This window comes from Periplaneta americana, chromosome 16 (genome assembly GCF_040183065.1).
Source record: "Periplaneta americana isolate PAMFEO1 chromosome 16, P.americana_PAMFEO1_priV1, whole genome shotgun sequence".
Taxonomy (NCBI): domain Eukaryota; kingdom Metazoa; phylum Arthropoda; class Insecta; order Blattodea; family Blattidae; genus Periplaneta; species Periplaneta americana.
This window is the reverse complement of record NC_091132.1, coordinates 169,677,190-169,699,178: the sequence shown is the minus strand read 5'-3', so window position 1 is coordinate 169,699,178 and position 21,989 is coordinate 169,677,190. Positions and strand designations below refer to the sequence as shown.

Below are 21,989 nucleotides of genomic sequence, written 5' to 3'. Positions count from 1 at the left end.
GATATAATTTTTCCTGGTCGTACATTTATGTTTTTATATTGCATTTCATTGAGTTAATTGCCAAAGCTTGTAATTTACGTTGCAAGTGTCACAGTGATTGAGCAGTGCGGTGGATCTTCTAAATGCTAAACACGCAACACATTTTATTGGTAGACATGTGAGAGTAAATGGGGTGAGGGAGATTTTTACTGAAATATAATGCCAGTCTTAGTAAATAATTCTGTATTTTTATTTTAAGCCCTTTTCTCCAAGTTTATCGTAGGTTACATGTGTTTAATCGGCGTGGAGAAAATACAATGGAACTTACAGTATATTTTTCTGTGATTCCCAAGAATCTCTGAGACCGTTCTTCTTCTTCTTCTTCTTCTTTCTTCTTCTTCTTCTTCTTCTTCTTCTTCTTCTTCTTCTTATTCTGTGGCGCATCGGCCCATTTTCGGGTCATGGCCTCCCCAGTTGCACACCACCAAACTTGTCGATCCTGTACTGCGGCTCTCCAGTTCCGGATTTTGAGGATTTGTGGCACATCCTGACATACACCATCTTCCCACCGGCCTTCCTTCGAAATCTCCTGAAAATACCTTCTTCGGGACTCGATCTTATTCCCTCCTAATTACATGACCTGCCATTTGAGTCTCTTAATCCGAATAACATGCGATAAGGGTAGCTCTCCATACAAGGGGTATAGTTCGTTATTATATCTAATTCTCCATTCCCCTTGCACGCATACAGGTCCGTAGATTCTCCTTTCGAAAGAATCGATCTTTTCCACGGCTTTCTTTGAGAGGGTCCACGCCTCTGAGACCGATATACTTCCAAATTACAGTAGCACCAAGAAGTAATTAATGGCAGAAAAGTTATCTTCCCATTGCTCAGCAATTTCAAATTTTGGTGTCGAACTGAAGTTCACGTGATGTATTTGGCCCTTAAACAACAGGCAGACAATCCGTCTGGAAGCTGGAAAGTGGCAAACTATTGCTATGATTAAATGTGGAGAAATAGGAGATAGGCACATTCAAGGGGTACGACACCCTGTGAGGGCAGGGATTTGTCAAAAGCCACCTGTCTTTCCATAAATTAACAATTAATTAATTTTCCATTGCAAAAGAGGTCTGTTCCGTAGAAACCATTACTAACTGGCGTAGAATTGGACTGCACAGCGCTGGGAGTGACGAAGCATGGCAGGAACTGTTCCCTGATTGGACAGTCCTTGTTACAAGGCCTCAAGCACCTGAATCATTTTTACTCCTCCACATTGAAGTTGATGGTGAACTTTGTACGTTGGCTAGACTGCTAATATCAGTCAACTGTTCACAGTGTATTGCACGTAGTGTGTATTATTAAGATTTAAAAAAAAAATTTATTTTCAAAATATACTATCGTGCAAAAATAGTACATTATGCAACGAGCCTGTAATGATAGTAATTAAGACGCGAGTATGTTTGTTTATGAAACGAGCGCAAGCGAGTTTCATAATTTTCATACGAGCGTCTAAATTACCATTATAGGCAAGTTTCATACGACTTTTTATGCTTGACCATATTTCTAACTTGAAATTATTCAGAAGTATTCATTTTATTTGTATCTGACTGAAGATCGGAAGTGACCTTGTGCATAGCTCGTATATTGTGAGATGTGCGCAGACGCGAAAGTATTGATTTTTTCCGAGGCACGAATGTCATTGACCTTGACATAATCTAGAGGATAACAGGAACATTAGGCTTGATATAACCTGGAAATTGATTTAGAATTGAAAAACGAGATGACAAATTGAATTTATTTGAATATTATTTACAATTAACGCTAATTATTATAGTAACAGAACATAACCTTCTGCGACAGTATTGGATTTCCAGCCTCCATGCCGTTTCCCTAGTTGTCTTTCGATTGCGTATCCGAGAATAATCGAAAACCTGAACTTTAATGAATAGGTGTACTTTAATGACATGCATTAAAGGACTGCTACCAGGTGTATAATTACTACATTTCGGCATGGTCGAGCATAAAATTCTATACAATACACGTTTGTGAGGTGCATTACAAAATCTCGGAAATAGAAAAACTCGCAATTGTGTTTATTGTATGTACAGAAACTGTAATACAAAACTCTTTGTGTAAAATGTATTGATTACTGCAAATATAAAGTAACAAACAGAACAATTATGTTTGTTAGATAAAATCTAATACGCTAGTTATCACTTAACAATATAGCAAGCGATCCTGAGTTAATAATGCCAAATGAGCAGATTTGTGCAATATCCCTATCCATGTTTGAATAGTAGGCTATATTAGTATTTGTACTTTCACTTGTTGGCATGACTCCTAACGTGAGATGTGACTTCGAACTGTGGCCTGCGGTATCGGAGAATTCAAGTCAAAATGATTTGGGATAATACACAGGAAGCATCTGAAATGCAAAGCAGCATGTGGCTAACTTCACGTTTATGATGAACCATATGTATACACTTTCTGTAATAATTCATGGAATGAAAGCAGTGGCAATGGGCTGTGCAGACACTGACCAACTTCGTAGTTGACTCCTGGACATCATTTGCTGTAATTCTTAATAAGTAGGCAGTTTCCGGATAGATGCCAACTTTCATTTCTTGTATGACGTGTGGGTCTGCCTCGTATATTTATTACAGAGATAGATTTCGCAATTACTTACCTGCCACTAACTGTCCAGTGAACTAATGTCATAGAAACATTACGTTTTCTGTCTCTAATTTCCTGAAAAACGGACAAAAATCGTATTCAGATATGTGTGGACATCAGCTGTTGTCTGAATGGAAATCAGTGCTATACATGGAGCATGTTACCTTGGTGAAAGGACACATCCTTGAAGATTGTATGTCTTTCTCATATGTGATAACAAGATTCGATCCCTCTTAGCATCGGCCCTACGAGGAAAAGACTACCAAGTAGAGGAGGAGGTCCATGGTTTGTCCACAAATGGATCTACAAGGCGCGTTGACATCATCGCTATCCCGACAAGATCAACAAGCGGATTCATAATTGATCGAACTGTAAGGATGGAAACGTACGAAAATCAACCTGCTGAGGTACATCAGGAAAAATACGACATGTACGACCCTGCTATACCATATTATAAGGAAAAATATCATCTAACGTCGATCGAAGTTATTGGATTACTGATTGGGGCTAGAGGAACCATCACAAAAAGATTCGCGCATTTTTGCAAGCAGTTTGGTCTAGGACAAACTCTTGTCACTGAAGTATCTCTGTCTGCAGTGAAGGGATCTATAAAAATCCTAAGAAACCATCTCTACACGTAAATAGATTGATATTTTCCTGTTGCGATCTGCTCACTTAAGTTGGGTCTTGCAACTAGTGCTAAATAGACGACTGTGATCACCTGATAGCAAATGGATACCGTACTAGGAAATTTTATGTTTCTTCTGGAATTAATGATCTTTTGTTTAGTCATCTTCTATTATTTATAATTGTGTTATTTATTTTTCTTTTCCTTCTCCATTGTTTTTTTTTCATTATAATTGTATACCTACCATTTACTAAAAAAAAAAAACAATTTTTTGGTAAGCTATGTCTTCTAGACAGCCTTCACTTGGAGGAAGCTGAATAAAAATTCACAATAATTTGACTTCACATATTCACGGAGTTGGAATCAAACTCTGTACATTAAATCGATGTGTTACTCTGTTATTTCGTCTCCAATCAGGTACGCCTTACAACTGAGCATATTCCCTTCGAAGGCCTTTGTGCATGAATTTCCCGGTTCTGAATGATCAGTGAATTATTATTGCTGCTGCTATCTTTATGTATTTTGAATTGTAATTTCTTGACGCGGGACGACGTGCCAGTTCGGACACACAATGAGTTAATGTTCAGCCAAATGATCGAAACAGAACTTCATTGTAAATGCCTTCTTACAAAATAATTAAAGAAACTAAACCCAGCCACAAATGCAGTGGAGAATAGACAACAGTTCTATGTTGTGCATGAGAACAAGAACTGAAGCTTGCAGTAATTGGAAAAGGAAAATGAGGCAGAAGTGAAATGCTTGCCTTTCGATTGCTACAGGAGTAAGTCAGCATGGATGACCTTGTAATGATGACAAGGCATTGCACAAGAAAACTCTTGGCCATCTCACTTGCGGAAGATGTTGCAATGCTTCATTTTCCGAAGAAACTGAATACAAAAGAGGCTAACGCAAGGAACATAATTACGAGTTTCAAAGGTTTTGGAATAATGGCGACAGTGGAAGGATCTTAATGGAAGACATATGACCAGTTCTGTGACGTGAATGAGGAAAAAATTAATTAGACAGTGAATAAAACATGAAGATGACATTATTGCTGTCCTTGGGTGTGAGTAAGAGAGAACGCCCACTTGAATCACCTTGAGGCTGTTGGAGGAAGAATTTATTTTTATTTTATTGGGTTATTTTACGACGCTGTATCAACATCCAGGTTATTTAGCGTCTGAATGAAATGAAGGTGATAATGCCGGTGAAATGAGTCCGGGGTCCAGCAACCGAAAGTTACCCAGTATTTGCTTGTATTGGGTTGAGGGAAAACCCCGGAAAAAACGGCAATCAGGTAACTTGCCCCGACCGGGATTCGAACCCGGGCCACCTGGAGGAAGAAGATGATGCTTCATTGCTGGACATAGTTTTACTTTAGAGAATTGAGATGGAGATCAGAAAAATCCCCATTCACTGTGCATTGTGTCACATTAATAATGGCTAATAGATTAATAGATGTTCTACTATAATTTCTTCATGCTATCCCATGAAGGGACAGACTTAATCTTTTTTTTTTTTTTGTTTTAGAATGCCCCTTCCTACTATGAATTATTTTTTATGTGAGATTAAGGCCCGTAACACACTTGGCGAGTTCTCGCTATCACAGATCACACCTCGCTATGATCATCTATGCACTGCCTTCATGCAGAAAGCATTTTTCTGATTATAGCAATCACTCGTTGGGGGAAATATTATAGGTTATGTATTTACGTATATTGTCGTACTTAAATATATAACCTGTAAGTAATATACTTTACAAATTACGTACGAACGCTATGTTGAATCTGAGTATTCAGATGATGAGGAAATGGAGTTACATGAACATATTTTGTTAATGAAAAGAAGAAGTAGGCCTAAAATTAAAGCCAGAAATATCTGAAAATCACATTGTATCTTACGAAAATAAGGGCGAGTTTTGGACACTGGTTTCGATTTGAATGATGATACGTTAGGCGTTATTTCAGGTTGAATGGACCTCAGTTTTTTGCCATTCATGATATGATAGAGGATTCTTTGCTATGTTCTGATTAAAATTATGTGAACTGTTAAGACATGTAGATACATTATTTCAAATGTTTAATTAATACTATTAAATCTCATCAGAATAAAATATAGCACTATTTATTTTCAGATAATCAGATATTTGTCTCCAGATTCTTTCTTTAAGTTTCGTGTTTTTATAGTTTTCATCCCGTGTATCATATAAATAGACCTACGGGTGACATCGTACAAGTAAATCTCAGTCCCCCTCGCGTATGTGGTACCTAAGAGGTTACATTCAATTTCGGCTTCCCCTTCAAAATTTTCTAGAGCTCCTTCAGTGGAGCAGCGTAACCCGGAGTGAGCCAACAGGCTTGGAGCTCATACATTTAGTTTTGTACAGCCCCCAACCCTTTGCAAGGACGCGTTTTGCGTACCTTTTAAATTTGTCCTCCCAATTCACTTTCGATTTTTCGATTCGATTTTTTTTTCGATCGTACAAGTTCGATAAGTTTCTGACTGCAATTATCAGCCATCTTTTCTCATTTTCAAATAAAAACAATACAATTCATCGCCACCTGTGATATCTTTTTCTACATTCAGTCGTCATAAAGAGTATAAATGTCAAACGTCTTTGATAAATGTGTCAAGAAAATTCGCTGAGCTACCGATTCCAGCGAGAAACTCGCGCGAGGTTTTTGCCTCGAACGAGAATCTCTTCCAGTGTGTCGACGTGCATTTGAATTCATGTTATCAATTTTTTAATTTTCTCGCTAGCGAAAACTCTGCAAGTGTGTTACGGGCCTAATGTAGGGATGTCTTGATTACAGCAAGTCTGATGGGACTGAAGCGGTGCAGATGCATTGCACAGTACTGGACAGCAGTGCGGCCTCAGAGAGAGGAGGTGGCCCGCACATTTCCAACGAATACCCCAGCGAAGAGAGAAGCAGAGGTTCACTTCAGTGCAATATTTGTGGCAAACTGTTTCAGACTGTCCAGAGCCATAAACGGCATGTCCGCGTACATTCCGAGGAATGCAAATTCCAATGCCAGGACTGCGGCAGACGTTTCTCTCAAGCTACGCATCTCAACGTTCACATGCGCACGCACACGGGCGAGAAGCCTTTCAAATGCAATTTCTGTGGGAAAAATTTCTCGCATTCTGGAGCCGTGAAGATCCACGCGCGTTCTCACACTGGCGAGAAGCCCTTCAGATGCTCTATCTGTGGCAAACGTTATTCTCATTCGTCCAGTCTCTCTAGTCACGCGCGTGTGCACGCTGGTACGAAACCGTTCAAGTGCGAGGTTTGTGGGAAGTGTTTTGTGCAGAGGGGAAATCTCGCAGCTCATGAACGGATCCACTCTGGCGAGAAGCTCTTCAAATGCACTGCTTGTGGGAAGCGCTTCTCACGGAAGGAAACGCTTGCGAAACACGCCGGAGTTGCCTTGAAATGCCACTTACGCGGTGAAAATCGTCCACTGGCTCAGGATCCATTCAAGTGCGATGTGTGTGGGAAATGCTTTCAGCACTCGCGAACTCTTAAAGCTCACGCACGTACGCACTCTGGCGAGAAACCGTTCAGGTGTTCTCTGTGTGGGAAATGCTTTTCACAGTCTGGAATGCTCACAATTCATGTTCGTACGCATACCGGGGAAAAGCCGTTCAAATGTGGAGTCTGTGGGAAATGTTTCTCGAAGTCGGGGGCAGTCGCAAGACATCAACGTGTTCACACGGGGACGAGTACTTCACGTGCTTGATGCGTTAGACAGTTCTTGCTTTTATCAGTATGTGCGTTCAGCGTTAAGTGCGATTGAATCGGTCGGAGCTAAAAGGAGCTAAGTCAAAATATGCAGTTTTGGGTTATGCAACAATTTGAACAACGGATGTCATGCACATCGAACAGTGGAACAAGGAACTAAGACTTTTAAATATTCTTTTGTCTTCAGTAACATAAAAATATAATATTTGTGTTATTGGTGGAATGTTTTTTGTTCTCCCGAAAAGTTGTGAAAAGTGACTTAGTTTCTTTTAGCTCCGACTGATTCAATTGTTGGGCAGATGTCTCTCTACTTCATTAGTATAAAAACACAGTTTTGGAATCTAAATGAATGCTAAACCAGGGAACAACTTTTGAGTCTTATGATATTTGAATTGCTGTAATCTAGGAATGAAACCAACAAACCGATGGAGATATAAACATTGTCCTCAAGACGACGGATTCACGTATGATATTGGTGTACTGTATAAACTGAATTATACATTTATGAGTTCCAACCCTCTCCCGTTACTCAGAGAGACATTTTACAGATGATAAGTCTTGTACAGAACTATTATTCCCTCACGCCCTGTGTGGTTTCCTCCGAACGCATAACCCCTTCTACAATACATAACAGTACTAACAATTAATGCTCAATAATTTGGACTCACCATGCTGACAGTCGTTGCTGGAAATGGCCCCCATTTGTCGCCACACACAACTGACATCTTCTGATGAACGAATGAACAACAGTCTGAAGTTCCACATCGTTGATAGGTTGGATTTCTTCTCGTGTATAGTCTTTTAGTTCATCTTTAGAGTGAGGATTTTTCCTGTGAATCCTACATTTTAGTGTTCCCCGTAAATAAAAGGCACAGGGTGTTATATCTGGGCTTCATGGAGGCCTCAATTATTACTGATTAGTGTCGTATAGAAAATAGGCCTCAATTCCGTCATTGACACGGCAGTTAGTGGCAAAATCTTGTTGTATGTATTTATTTACACTGCAAGTGGGCAAGCACCCGGTGACAGTGGTATACACAATATAAACAATACACAATAAAATTTACAATACACAATACGATTATACAATACACAATACAATTATACAATACACAATACAATTATATACACAATAAAATAAGAATACACAATACAATTTAACACAATTTATTAAATTGACGCACCATTATCATTTTTCTTTTTCCTTCTTAGCTTTCATTGATTCTTTACTTGACTTTTTTTTTCTTCTGTAAACTGCCATTGTTTGTTTGTGTATATGTTTGCCTTTTTTCTTACTCTTTTAGCTCTCATCATCTATTTGTTCTTGTATTGTTTTGTATGCTTTGTCTAATGGCAGCCTCTAATTTGAGGAAGCTCCGATAAATAAAAAAAAATACAGTTAATAATAAAACATAAATAAAATACCTAATTTTACAATACAACCTACATATGTATAGGCCCTACATAAGTTTCAATAGTCTTTCACTTTACTCTCATCTCATTCCCTGTAGTGGCACTATGACGCATTTCACTGACACTTTAGCACACATTTCACTGACACTATAACACATTTCACTGACACTATAGAACACATTTCATTGACGCTATAAATTATCACTGATCGGAACTATTCACTGCACTCTAAAACCATAACTTCACTGACTCACCTCGCTTCACTGATACAACAGTTCAAATAAGTCAAATAATTACATCCTTATGCATACTTATAAACAGAACTACATTTAAGCTAAACATTTCTAGTCTAAGACCCTCTTACACGCTATTTTTAAATAATTTACAATTCAAACCAAGGGAGTAACTCGTTGGAAATAAACTGACAATCGTTCCGCGTAAGAACACTACGTTTTCTATTTGATTTTCAATTCTTCACTGGGCCTGTTTCTTTAAATCTTTTAGTGAGTCGTCTAATTGTTTTAGCAGAAGGCACAGGTCTGTTTGGAAACTTTATTCGAAATTTTCGTCTTGTTTCCGCATAGGACCTTCCGCCTTTTATGAATGTATTGTACATATACACACGTTCACACAGTGAGAATTTGTTGCTAGGCATTACCTAAATACACAATAATCCTAAACATTATACACTAACGTTGTACACTTGAAGAATGGAGAGTTTCATTACACGACTTCTAAGCACACTGAATGCCATATGGCTGCTGGAGCCCGATTGCAAGGGAGAAATGGTTAGCGTACGGCAGAAACCATGCAGAGCACGGCCGCTCTTTCTTGGGACATATGATAATCATAGCTCTGTAACTCCTCTGTGATTAGAGCCTTTGCAAATACATCTCATTTGGATGTGCACTTGTTTATGTCTTAAACCTCTTGGTACATGTGAGCTGTCATGATTCCTTACTGAGCAATTTTTACAATCTACGGGGATGAGAGAGTGGCACCTTAGATATCCGGTAACACACAGAAAGCATTTGTAGCGCGAAGCAGCTTGTGATGCAGCAGTGTGTGTACGTTGTCCCTAATAATTCATTAAAGAAGAGCCTTGGCGCTGCCTCACTTCGCTGACCTGCTACCAAGAGGGAGGAAGGGAATACAGCTGGCCATGACAGTCACGTACCGGTACAAATCTTTGTTAAGTATATGTGATATTTAACAATTCATGTTATTTACTATTGACCTACAGAAAATGTAAAATTATTTTAAATGTACGGCGATTGAAAAGTCCCGATGCTTTTTATTGGAAATGTTTACCGATGTTAATAATAATAATAATAATAATAATAATAATAATAATAATAATAATGATTTATTTTAGCTTGCAGAGTTAAGGCCGTAAGGCCTTCTCTTCCACTGAACCAGCAGAAAGTATACAACATATGTATTAACTTACAAAGAATTCAACAATTTGATTTAAATAAGAGTTACATGTATACAAGGTTTATTTACGAATTAAACAACAGAATACTATGAACTATTAATTAAACACTGAAATACAAACTATGTAGCAGAATTAAGCTAAAATACATAGAATGTTAATATATTTCAAATAATGTTAGATAATAGAAAGAGATTATTATGAGACAATTTTGAAAATACAGCGCAATCAGGATGATGTCTAAAGGAAGGAGTAACAATGTAGTCAGTGATAGATGAAGTCAGTATGATTTGAGTGAAATGCTAAGAAGGTTATCTTTTAAGCTGGTTTTAAAGGTGTTTATCAGTGGCGTATACTGGTTAAAGGGTTTGGGCTACCGCTGACGCTATTACACAAAATATATCTAACAATTACTTTAATTTTAATTACTATGGTAAAACTAATAATACAAAATTATTACATTATGTTATATTATAAACTTTTTCTTTTGTAATTTTCTTGGGCTACCACCGGTAGCCCGCAAAATACGCCCCTGGTGTTTATTGTCTTGCAGCCCCTAATACTTTGTGACAGGGAATTCCATTGACGCGAGGTGGATACTGTAAAAGATGATGAATAACGAGATGTTCTATGAAGAGGTATACTTAACGCGCCACAGATAAATGCGTCTGGCCGCGAAACCAGGTGGCCCGGGTTCGAATCCCGGTCGGGGCAAGTTATCTGGTTGAGGTTTTTTCCGGGGTTTTCCCTCAACCCACTACGAGCAAATGCTGGGTAACTTTCGGTGTTGGACCCCGGACTCATTTCACCGGCATTATCACCTTCATATCATTCAGACGCTAAATAACCTAGATGTTGATACAGCGTCGTAAAATAACCCAATAAAATAAATAAAATAAAACGCGCCACAGATAAGCGATCTGGTATTTACGTCGTGGTTAGAGTATAGGTAAGAGAAACGAGACGAAAGGTAATTTAGTGTTGAAGTGTGCAGAATTCGAAAGAGTAAAGACAAAAAGTGTAAAGTTCTGCGTTCTTTAAGTCAGAGCCACGAAAGACTTGCGAAGGACGGTGATATGTGATTATATCGTCGGATGTTGCACACGTATCTGACGCACATATTCTGAACTCGCTGTAACTGTTAATGAGTAATAGATAAATCACTACAACAGAGGAGAACTGCCGCCATCATACAGGCTAGTTATATAGGATAATACGCTAATCATAATTAACATTTATATATAAAATATTAGAAAAGCAATAACTAGTTTAATGTGGGTATGAATATGGCAGCTATCCTTATATTATTTATCTTGGGTTATACAAAAAGCATGTCTTGCAGAACTAACTTTGAGTGCAAATCTTTCGAACACATTCACTGTAAATTTTGTGATTGCTGCCCAAAAGAAAGAGCCATTACTTCGTAGTTATCAGTACTATGTTTTTTCTTCACATGGTTCATAATGTTGCTTCTTTTCTTTATCAACCTGTAGAATTTGATCTGGATACTTTTCAAGGCGTATTGTGGGATCTAAAATGTAACTCTTATTTTTATCTCCTTCGATGACCACAATGTCCGCTCTTTTAGATGATCCAGTGGTAGAACTGCAGGTCACCTCTTCATAGACTTCATGCTTGTTTGTTTCTGAAACAATTGGCAATGTAACTCCTACTATGTTATTCCGTAGAAGTTCTCCTTTATCAAACTTTACACATCTCAGAGGTATTGTATAAAATGTGCTAATTTTACAAGTAAAGTTTACACGTTTGTAAAATTACCCTTCGTTGTGAAACAGAATACTCTTGTAAAGTGAGCAAAATTTAATTTGTAAAGATTTGATTTCCTTTGTAAAGTTGAACATTTTGAACAAAGATTGTGAAACAGAAGTTTACAATTTACAAAGCTTGTAAACATTGTGAAACAGGCCCCAGGGCGCACGCAGGGCAGCCATCATTTGATATATAGCAGACAACGTTTCAACACATTCATTAAACTAACCCGTAAAATGCTCACAGAGGGTTAATAACATGACTTACGTGAGTTTAATAAAGTTAAAATGTTATTAATATAATGATTAGATTCTACTTACGTCTGTGTGTGAACTCGTACACCATTAATCGGAAATTGATAGCAGCTCTATCCCCTCCATATCCGACACAACACTAACACACGCTTCCTGTACTGACTGCTTTAACATTAACAAAAGGCTACTACAATTCAATACAGTAATCACCGTCATCTGCCACAAACAAACTAACTGGGACACTGACCTCGACCTCAGATGGTGCGAGAAAGACGAAGTCGGGGATTCACAAAGGCATCTTTTATCTGATCAAGGCATGCAGCTCTCACGTGATCGTTCTCGAAATGCACACGCTCTAGAAGCAGAGGGGAGACGAATTTTGTGCTGACAGACATGGTGATTCAATAACACAGGGATATCGAAGAATTTCCATTAGCTAGATATATGCGCGTTGATATCGAAGGGTTTATTATTTCTCTACAGGGAATAGTGGATTTTCTTTTTGTGTAGATTCGTGATTAAATGTTATTCTTTGAAGAGCGGAGAATTCCTTAATTCTACAGAAATTTCTTTGAAGTTGACAACACTGAATCACGCACTGTGTTACCAGCTGTGCTGATGTGCTCTGTGAAGCTGGAGGTCACTTTGGGAGTGCCGCTTAATGTCTTTTACGCATGCGCGTTGCCATAATACACGTTACAATGATTTATGATGCAATGTCTGAAACTACTATTATAAACATATTGTTTAAATTGTAAGACAATTTTCTTATAAGCATGTTTAATTTACCGGTATTCCATGTATATTGTGACAGCGACGTGAGAATCGAACTCACGACCAGCGTCCCGCATGAAAGCAGATCGCACAGGCTCCACGGAACATTGAGTGACGTCGCACGGTGGAGAGAAGAGAGAAGGTGTATTACGTCACGCGACGAGTTTGCGCGCGCATCTGGTGCTGGTAGAGAGGAGAGGGCCCTGGATTTCTCTGGAATGCCATCTCTAGAGACGGGTGGAAACTTCGAGGTTACGTCGCTGTGGTTATAAATTACGGTCGCGAAGGAACGACGGCAGTTTTCAGAGTTTTCAGTTATTCAGTCAGTGAGAAAGCCAGAGCAAGCAAGCCAGCCGGAGTTCGACTCGAGTGTGCGTCCGCATCTGCGTCAGCATCCGAAGGCCTGAGTTCGAGTGCAGTGGACCGCAGTTGGAGGGACCCGAGTTCGAGTACAGTGAACTGTCTCTGAAGGTCTGTGGTTCGAGATACTGTGAACTCGAGTGACTGAGATAGAAGAACTGTGAACTGAGAACTGGTAGTTCTGATTTGTAAATAGTGCTTTGTAAATATTAGTTAAGATTAACAGTTCATTGTTGTGCGTAATAGTCCAAGTAAATTGTCATTGTCGTCGGTGGAGTGCTATAACGAATACTGTGTTGAGTGAAAATCCTATTGTTGACGAGAGCGTTTAAGGTGAATTGTAGAAAGGAATTATTGTTGTGACGAATAAATTACATTGTTGTTACTAATAAAATTCACAATATTATACATTTTATTATTTTAGGAGGAACTAATGTGATGAAGAAGATGACAAGTATGAGCTTGGAGAAGTTATACGTCCAATAGCCAATCAGGAACCATCATGCCACGTGCATTTATTTACATTTACTTCAATCTTACCTGGAAAGTTAGTAGACAATGGACACACTACGAGTTAGAAAGAGAATATTCTTCTCGTAGTGAACACTGCCTGCTGCATCACATCTTATGACGTGCTATGTCTATATGTGGGCGATCCAGCAGGCAGTGGCTAAGAACACGAATTGCATGACATTTCGGTGTGCGCGTTCGTTGTCATATCCAGTGAGGTCTTTAATAAATTGGAGGCATCACCGCAATGCTCTTTCGTGTCTGAAAGCGTGACTGTTGGCGGGGATATTGCTCTCTCTGTCTAACTAATGTGTTTCAATTAGTAATTCGTGAGGTTCGTTTTGCACATGCGCAGTAAGCAATGCAAATAGTGTAAGATAGCATTCGCTGCTAGCAACACGCTCCGACGCTCAGTATTAGCGTCACGCTTTTAAAGCCTTTAGACGTAGTGCCGCTCCAGTTTAGTGGTCATAACAAAGGTCCGGAAAGTGATGTTCTTGTTTTATATTCGATAGTCCATTATTTTCTCTCTTAGCATTCTCTTCACACAGGCAGCAGAACACTTCTGTCATAATAAGGCATATTCAGTCGCACAAGCTTTCAGATACCTATTTCTGTGTGTATCTAGTATCATTTACTTACTTACAAATGGCTTTTAAGGAAGCCGGAGGTTCATTGCCGCCCTCACATAAGCCCGCCATCGGTCGCTGACCAGAGGAAGATTAATCCAGTCTCTACCATCATATCCCACCTCCCTCAAATCCATTTTAATATTATCCTCCCATCTACGTCTCGGCCTCCCCAAAGGTCTTTATCCCTCCGGCCTCCCAACTAACACTATATGGATTTCTGGATTCGCCCATACTGCTACATGCCCTGCCCATCTCAGATGTCTGGATTTAATATCCTAATTATGTCAGATGAAGAATGCAATGCGTGCAGTTCTGCGTTGTGTAACTTTCGCCATTCTCTCTTAGCCCCAAATATTTTCCTGGAACACCCTTAGCCTCTGTTTCTCTATCTAACAAGGAGAGGACACGCTCTGTATATCACCGAATGAAATACGATTGTGTGAGATGAAAGTACAAGACGTACTGTTTAAAGTCATACCTGGTATGGGTGGCCAATGACCCCTCGTTTTGGAAATATTGGCTATTGTTTATGACATACTATACCTCCGTTAGGTACCTAATAGGGAAGCATTAGACTGTGTAACGGCGTAGCTCATGTGGTTGGATGCTGAGTTGTCATCCAGGCAACCCGAGTTCGAATCCTAATGCCTTCTCATTTTTTAAAGCTTGATAATATTATTATTATTATTATTATTATTATTATTATTATTATTATTATTATTATTATTATTATTTTAATTCACTTTCAGTTGTCAGTTCCTATATTCAGAGCCATGTTGAAATATGCGTGGTATGCATCAAAATTGATAAACGAACGAGAAGTGTTTGTGAATGTGAAGGATATCTGTTTCGCAGCAGAAGTGCGGAAAAATGTGTGTGACTGTGGACAACCTTCCTTCATTTGCTGTGCATGGTGCAGGAAATATGTATGTTTTCTGTGTTTCTATGACATCATAATGAAACGTGTACAAAATGAAATGGAATAGCTGCTACAGAAATAGAACAGACGCCAGTGACACATCTTACCTTCCTACATGAGCAGTATTTCATTGTTTATCCTTTACAATTGAATGTTAGTTAATTAGTAATTTGTTTAAAACATGATGAAGCGTTCAATACATTGAGAAATATGATATAGGTATGTAAATAGATAACTGTGATCGCAATATTAATCATTATTAAAAGAAAAAAATATATAGAACCAGTTAAGATTCGAACTCAGGTTGCCTGGATAACAACTCAGCATCCAACCATATGGGCTACGCTGTTACACAGTCTAATGCTTCCCTATTGAGCACCTAACGGAAGTATATCACAAACAATAGCCAATATTTCCAAAACGAGGGGTCATTGGCCACCCATACCAGGTATGACTTTGAACAGTACGTCTTGTAGTTTCATCTCACACAGTCTTGTTTCATTCGGTGATATACAGAGCGTGTCCTCTCCTTGTAAGTGAGAGTCGAAGTATATCTAATAGCATTCATCGTATTAAATTTAAGGTACGAAATATATAAAGATTGGCTCTTTGCCTTCGTAGATTGAAGAAACAGCCTCATGGCTTGCGCACGTTGTATTTACATATGTTCTTATGTAGAGAGTTGCGATTGGTTACTGTGTGCACATGGTGCTTTTTCTAGTACCGGTACCTGGAAATATAATGCTAACAGTAGGAATGTGAATTTTCTAGTCATTTCTTGCATTTCGGTCTTATAAATACAGAAACGGTAAACATTTTATGTTCAAATCAAGTAGAATACATGTTCATCTGTGTTAAGATCATTTGTAAGAACAAATGGCAAATTTTCTGACATTCTTCTTTCAGTTCTAATGGATGTGATAAAGACAGAGCCTGATGGCGACCCTTTGGCCGACGCAGCTACGGAAGACACTGATGTGAGTGTGAGGATTCCCTTTCTGTGCGTTGTTTAATTACAATAATACTTCTTTCAAGTTTGGCGTGAAGCGTGTTTATTCCTCCTACAAGGTGAAAACAATTGGGGCATTTTGACACGGGATTCTGTAAGATCTGACGTCATTCATGTGATTAATATCATGGAAAGTGCAAAATAACGTCGTACCGGTTCTTTGTGTTTTCTCATCATTTCGCTCTCTATTTATTGCACCACGCATTCCAATATATATAATACTTAGGGTGTATTCATTGTACCAGAGGCAGTACTTAGCCTATATAGCCTTTAAACGCATTCTTACCTAGCCTAAAAATAACTTTTCATACAGTCCAAGGAATTCTATGACCCCTATGTTTATTTTTAAGAATATAAACAGCATTTATTCATTGAGAATATACGGATGCACACAACCCATTAAAGATTGCATTTTGCCAAAGTTCTGGCCTCTGGTAATGAGAGAGGAGACTGCACTGTATACCCAAGATAATCACAGCATTGTTCGTGTACCCGTTAGAAACCAGGTGTTTTTATAAAGGATTGTAACAATAACAAATAATAAATTGACGCTTGTGTGTTCTGCAGGATGGGAAAACAGAAAAGTGCACGGACCCCATCTGTGATCTCAAATGGAGAATGAAGAGTGAAGAACCTACATTGCCCATTGCATTTTCTGTGGTGAAATGGGAGTCGGAGGTAATCTACGCTCACAGTGCATATTTTCCGTTCAATCTTGTTGGCACAATAATAAGTTCCCTGTTTTATATATATGAATTGTTAGGCCTAAATACTCTGGGCAGCAAAAAAATCTCTCGGTTAAATGTTCATTTCCATTGGGCGCTGATATATTGTCTTCAACTCAACTGTATATGCCAGGTACGAGTTTTCCACACTGCAAAAATTGCTGCTATTACTGCTACACACAATAAGTTTATACTTAGATGTGGCGCAGCAAGAAGTACTTTCTATTTTGGACTTCATTCTCGTTTTGGCAACCGAAAATAGGCCTTAACTTCACAAGGAGACAGCACTTATGAGGCAACTGGCCAAGAGATAATGGGGTAGGGTGGTCAGTTCCTTTCCCCCCTCCATTTCAGATATCACTGACTAGTTACATATTACACTAATCAGACTTCAGATGTATAAAAACAATTGTGCTTCCCTTGAGATGTACATAACCTCAATCAGAGGAATTTGGCCATTAATGACTAGAAATAATAATGATGACGGATAGCACCAGGTACCACTTGATAATACTCTGTTTTTTTTCTTATTATCCTTGTGAATGGAATGTTGAATTGCTGGTAGTGGAGCCCCACTTGTAGTTTTGTGTGACAGTTATAAGACATACAATTGGAGCTAGTTGAGGATTGATAGAGGACACAGAACTCAGTGAGTGAAAGTTGACTAACGTAGCACAGTTAGTTGATAGACGTCGAGGGAAAGAAAATGTAATAATAATAATAACAATAAATAATTTATTTTATTTTAGCCGGTAGAGTTAAGACCTTAAGCCCTTCTCTTTCACTCAACCAGATCTACAGTTAATGCAAATGCATTAGTAATAATAATAATGATGATAATCTATATTACTCTAAGACAGTTTTTGTGCTGTAGAAGACGTTTTCATGCGTAGTAGAATGTAGTTGAAAGAAATTACAGGCATAATATTTGAAATGTATTACACGTGTTATTTTTTTTTAATTTGCATTAGGAATGATAAAAATATGCACAATTAAATATTGGTTACGTACAGCAGGGGCGTATTTTGCGGCCTACCGGTTGTAGCCCAAGGAAATTACAAAAGAAAAAGTTTATAATATAACTTAATGTAATAATTTTGTATTATTAGTTTTACCATAGTAATTAAAATTAAAGTAATTTTTAGATATATTTTGTGTAATAATAGGGTCAGCGGTAGCCCAAACCCTTTAACCAGTATACGCCCCTGACGTACAGTATATTCAGTTAAAACATTAAAGCACATCGAGTGTCCTTTTCTGTTTTGATTACACTGAACTTGCTTCAAATGGGTTAAAAAGTTATTTCCCGTACTATTTAACCTATTGTATTGTTGAATACTTTGAAGGTCTTAATGTCTGCAACTAACAATATCAGCTGGACTCTGCAGTGTGATTATCTTAAAAATTAGAAGAGAATACTGCTGTAGCCGGTATGGCAACTGGATGCTCAGTGTTCTTCACATCACATCAATAAATTTAAGAATGCAGTTATATTGTCAGACTCCAAAGCAGCTATTCTATCAATAGTCTCTAAACACACACCTTCATCTCAAACAGCAGAAATAACTAAAATGCTCTCTCAATTAATATCACTCAATAAAAGAATTGTATTCCAATGAATACCATCCCATTGTGGAATCCTGGGAAACGAGAATGCGGATGCTTTAGCAAAGAAGGGCAGCACTGCTACTTACAGACCTGTTACTAAATCTACGTATTACTCTGTGAAGAGATTTATTAAATCTACATACTTAGACTTCAACAAACAAAATTTGATAACACAATCTCAAGGGAAAAAATGGAACTCCCTGCATCATAATCCACAGTTAATTCCCGATTTACCACGAAAATCGTCTGTAGCTGCATTTAGATTGGCAACAGGCCATGATTGTTTGGCCAAACACCTGTATAGAATTGGAATATATCAGTCCCCTAACTGCCCATTGTGCAACTCAAACCAAGAAATGGATTCGGAACACCTCAAAATCTGTGCTTCAGTGGCTGACCATGATAATATCTTTGAAAAATATTGGAGTGCAAGAGGTCAAATGACTTTATTGTCAAACACCTGGCATTAGAAAACAACAACATCACTAAAATTTTGCTAATTAGGTGATATTGTATTTTATTATATAAAACAGTCAACTTTGTATTTCAATCTGGCTGCATAATTCATCATTGTTTCATTTATAAATTTCAGGAAGAAACGTTTGGAGTGGATCCAGTGAAAGAGGAGGTTAAGGTGGAGGATAACCAAGACTTGGCTGAGAGGTGAGTGAGAGCATTGTTCAAGTGTTCAGTTAGTCCTTGACTGAACATGCCGTAATACTTTATGTGCACCACACTGCATAATGTAACCTCACTTCTCTCATTAAAAGACAGATTTATATAATATATGACACCTCAAATCAGAGACTGAAGGTCGTGATTTCAGCAGTGTGGTTATACTTTGTGGCTTTTGAGAAATCTGTAGCACGATATCAGTCTTTCATCATTTTCTGTTTCTTTGATTAGTACTCACGAGTCAATTTTTAGAGACATACTGGCTTCATCTGGCCTCTTTTGTTTCATTCCAGCGTCAGAATGTCTTTAATTATAGAATATGATGTCGTGGAAGTCCAAGTAATGCTACAAGCTCATTGCAATTTTTAATGACGTTGTTGCTATGGTGATGGTCACAGTGTTGACTAATGAGCTATGTTGATTGCAGCGCTTTGAACACAGACGGGCACGAATTGAACTGCACGAAACCTGAAGACTGTCTCTCTTCAGAGAATCCGGACTGTGAACCCCAGGGAGGTTCGTTTGAGTGTAACATTTGTGGCAAGTTCTTGCAGACGCTCCACAGCCACAAGATGCATTTCCGCACACACGCTGGCGAACGCAGATTCAAATGCGACGTCTGTGGAAGATGTTTCTCGCATTCCAGACATCTAACGGACCACACGCGCTCCCACACGGGGGAGAAGCCGTTCTCCTGCACCGTCTGCGGGAAGTGCTTCTCTCGATCCGGGGCCCTCAAGATCCATGGACGCTCGCACACTGGCGAGAAGCCGTACAAGTGCGACACCTGTGGGAAATGCTTCTCCCGATCAGGCACGCTGACGATCCACGCTCAGACGCACACTTCCGAGAGGCCGTTCACGTGCCGTGCGTGTGGGAAATGCTTCCAGCAGCCATTTAAGCTCAAGATGCATGAACGCACCCACACGGGCGAGAAGCCGTACAAGTGCGACATCTGCGGAAAATCTTTCTCGCAGTCCGGATCGCTGAAGACTCACATCCGAATGCACACCGGGGAGAAGGACTTCAGGTGCGACGTTTGCGGGAAATGCTTCTCGGCTTCGGGTAACTTCAGAGCGCACGAACGCACCCATACAGGTGTGAAGGCGTACAAATGTGACGTTTGTGGCAAATGTTTTACTACGTCGAAAAGTTTATCAATTCATTTGCATTCACATACAGGCGACAAGCCATTCAAATGCTCTGTGTGTGGGAAATCTTTTTTATATTCCAAAACTCTGAGAATACATGCTCGTAAGCACACTTCGGGGAATCTCTCTCAGGACTCCTGAATTGCTGTCATCCCAGCAAGGCACAGAAAAATGTTGTACTGGCCGGTTATAGTTACTAATTGATTCACCACATACGGTTGTACCACAGTCTACTATATACAGTCGCGAAGCTCAATATGTAGTAAAAATGCAAACATGGGTAGTTGCCCACCACTAGGATCGCTACTATCGCCTCATCATCGCAGATCTCTCTCCTAGTAGACGACAAAATGTTACACTTTCGTTGTGTTCTTTTCGAAAAATTAACACCTTCCTTCCATTATTGAAATATTAAATGCATAAAGTTAATTTATTATTTTAATGAAGTATATTAAATTCCACCATAAACTCGAAGATACCTGCAAGAAATAACTTAATATAATTTTTGTTTGTGCAAAACGAACTGAAATTTATTATAATGGCTTCACTCATTCAAAATTATAGCGATAATTAACTATGAAACCAATAAATATTAATTTACATTTTCCTTTACAACAATAATAATTATGGAAATATGAATTAATGGAGTAACTTACGTGTACCGGTACTTGTAGTGTAGGCTTACGTAGTTAACAAAGTGGGGTGAGGTTAAGCAATAATAATCACACCAGAATTGGAAATAAAACGTGATCAATAAATTTCATTGTAACAGACTTTTCTACGTCTCTAATAAAGCAAAAAATAAAAATAACAACAAAATTAACAGCTATAATTAAAAACATATCCTTTGAAAAAAAAAGTAGGCCTAAGCAATAATAATCCCACCAGAATTGAAAATAAAACGTGATCAATAAATTTCATTAAAACAAAATTAATTTTTCTACGTCTTTACTAAATAACACATAAAAATAATAACAAATTTAATAGCTACAGTTAAAAATATATCCTCTGAAAAAAAAAGTAGACCTAACCTTTATTTCTCTGGAAATTTAGCAGCCTAAGTGACAGAACTTTGACCGGTATCTAATGTCCTTTCGGTTAGACTGAAACATTTCATTGTGAAATTTAAGGATATAATGTATTCTAACAGTCACAAAGAACTTCAAATTAACAGTTTTGTTTCTGCACAGCATTCTTGTGGAAACCCAGGAACCTTTCTGAATCTTTCGGAAATCGGAAAAAGGATAACTCTGGCCTCTTTCTCTTACTGTTGTTACAATTTATAGCACTACAAACGTCTCCTCCTTGTCCCATATTATTATTCCAATTATTATATTTTAGCCATTAACATTTTCATTACAACCAATAACGAACATTTCACAAGCATCAATGTGAAACACGCAACGAGCTATCACTCGATAGAAATACGACACAATCCAAAGTCGACCATGGACAGTCTATTAATTCTAGTTGCTAACCGCTTGGAGCGCTTTATCACGAGATTTGGAAAAAAAACCCTCAAGCTTCGCGACTGTATATAGTAGACTGTGGTTGTACAGTATTCTTGTAACTATGCGACTTCATCTATGGAATTTAATATTAGCTGACTGGTTGAAATATCTCTTAAAGCTTTTATTTTTCAAAACATCTCTGCACTGTGTGCTGCTGCATTTACTGTGTTAGTAGAAACTTAGTGAAAAATCTACCAAATAAATGGAATTTGAACACGTA

The 21,989-nt window shown here is 38.4% G+C and overlaps 1 protein-coding gene across 1 annotated transcript in view; it reads left to right on the top strand.

The window, feature by feature from the left end:
• LOC138691434 (zinc finger protein 665-like) overlaps positions 1 to 21,989 on the top strand; it is a 37,200-nt gene extending 15,211 nt beyond the window's left edge. Inside the window, exons 5-10 of the mRNA XM_069813361.1 lie at positions 6,094 to 7,018; positions 13,516 to 13,576; positions 15,997 to 16,067; positions 16,667 to 16,777; positions 19,025 to 19,095; positions 19,535 to 21,989. Coding sequence (XP_069669462.1) covers positions 6,094 to 7,018; positions 13,516 to 13,576; positions 15,997 to 16,067; positions 16,667 to 16,777; positions 19,025 to 19,095; positions 19,535 to 20,399 — 2,104 coding nt within the window. The 3' untranslated portion in view covers positions 20,400 to 21,989. The remainder of the gene's footprint in view (positions 1 to 6,093; positions 7,019 to 13,515; positions 13,577 to 15,996; positions 16,068 to 16,666; positions 16,778 to 19,024; positions 19,096 to 19,534) is intronic.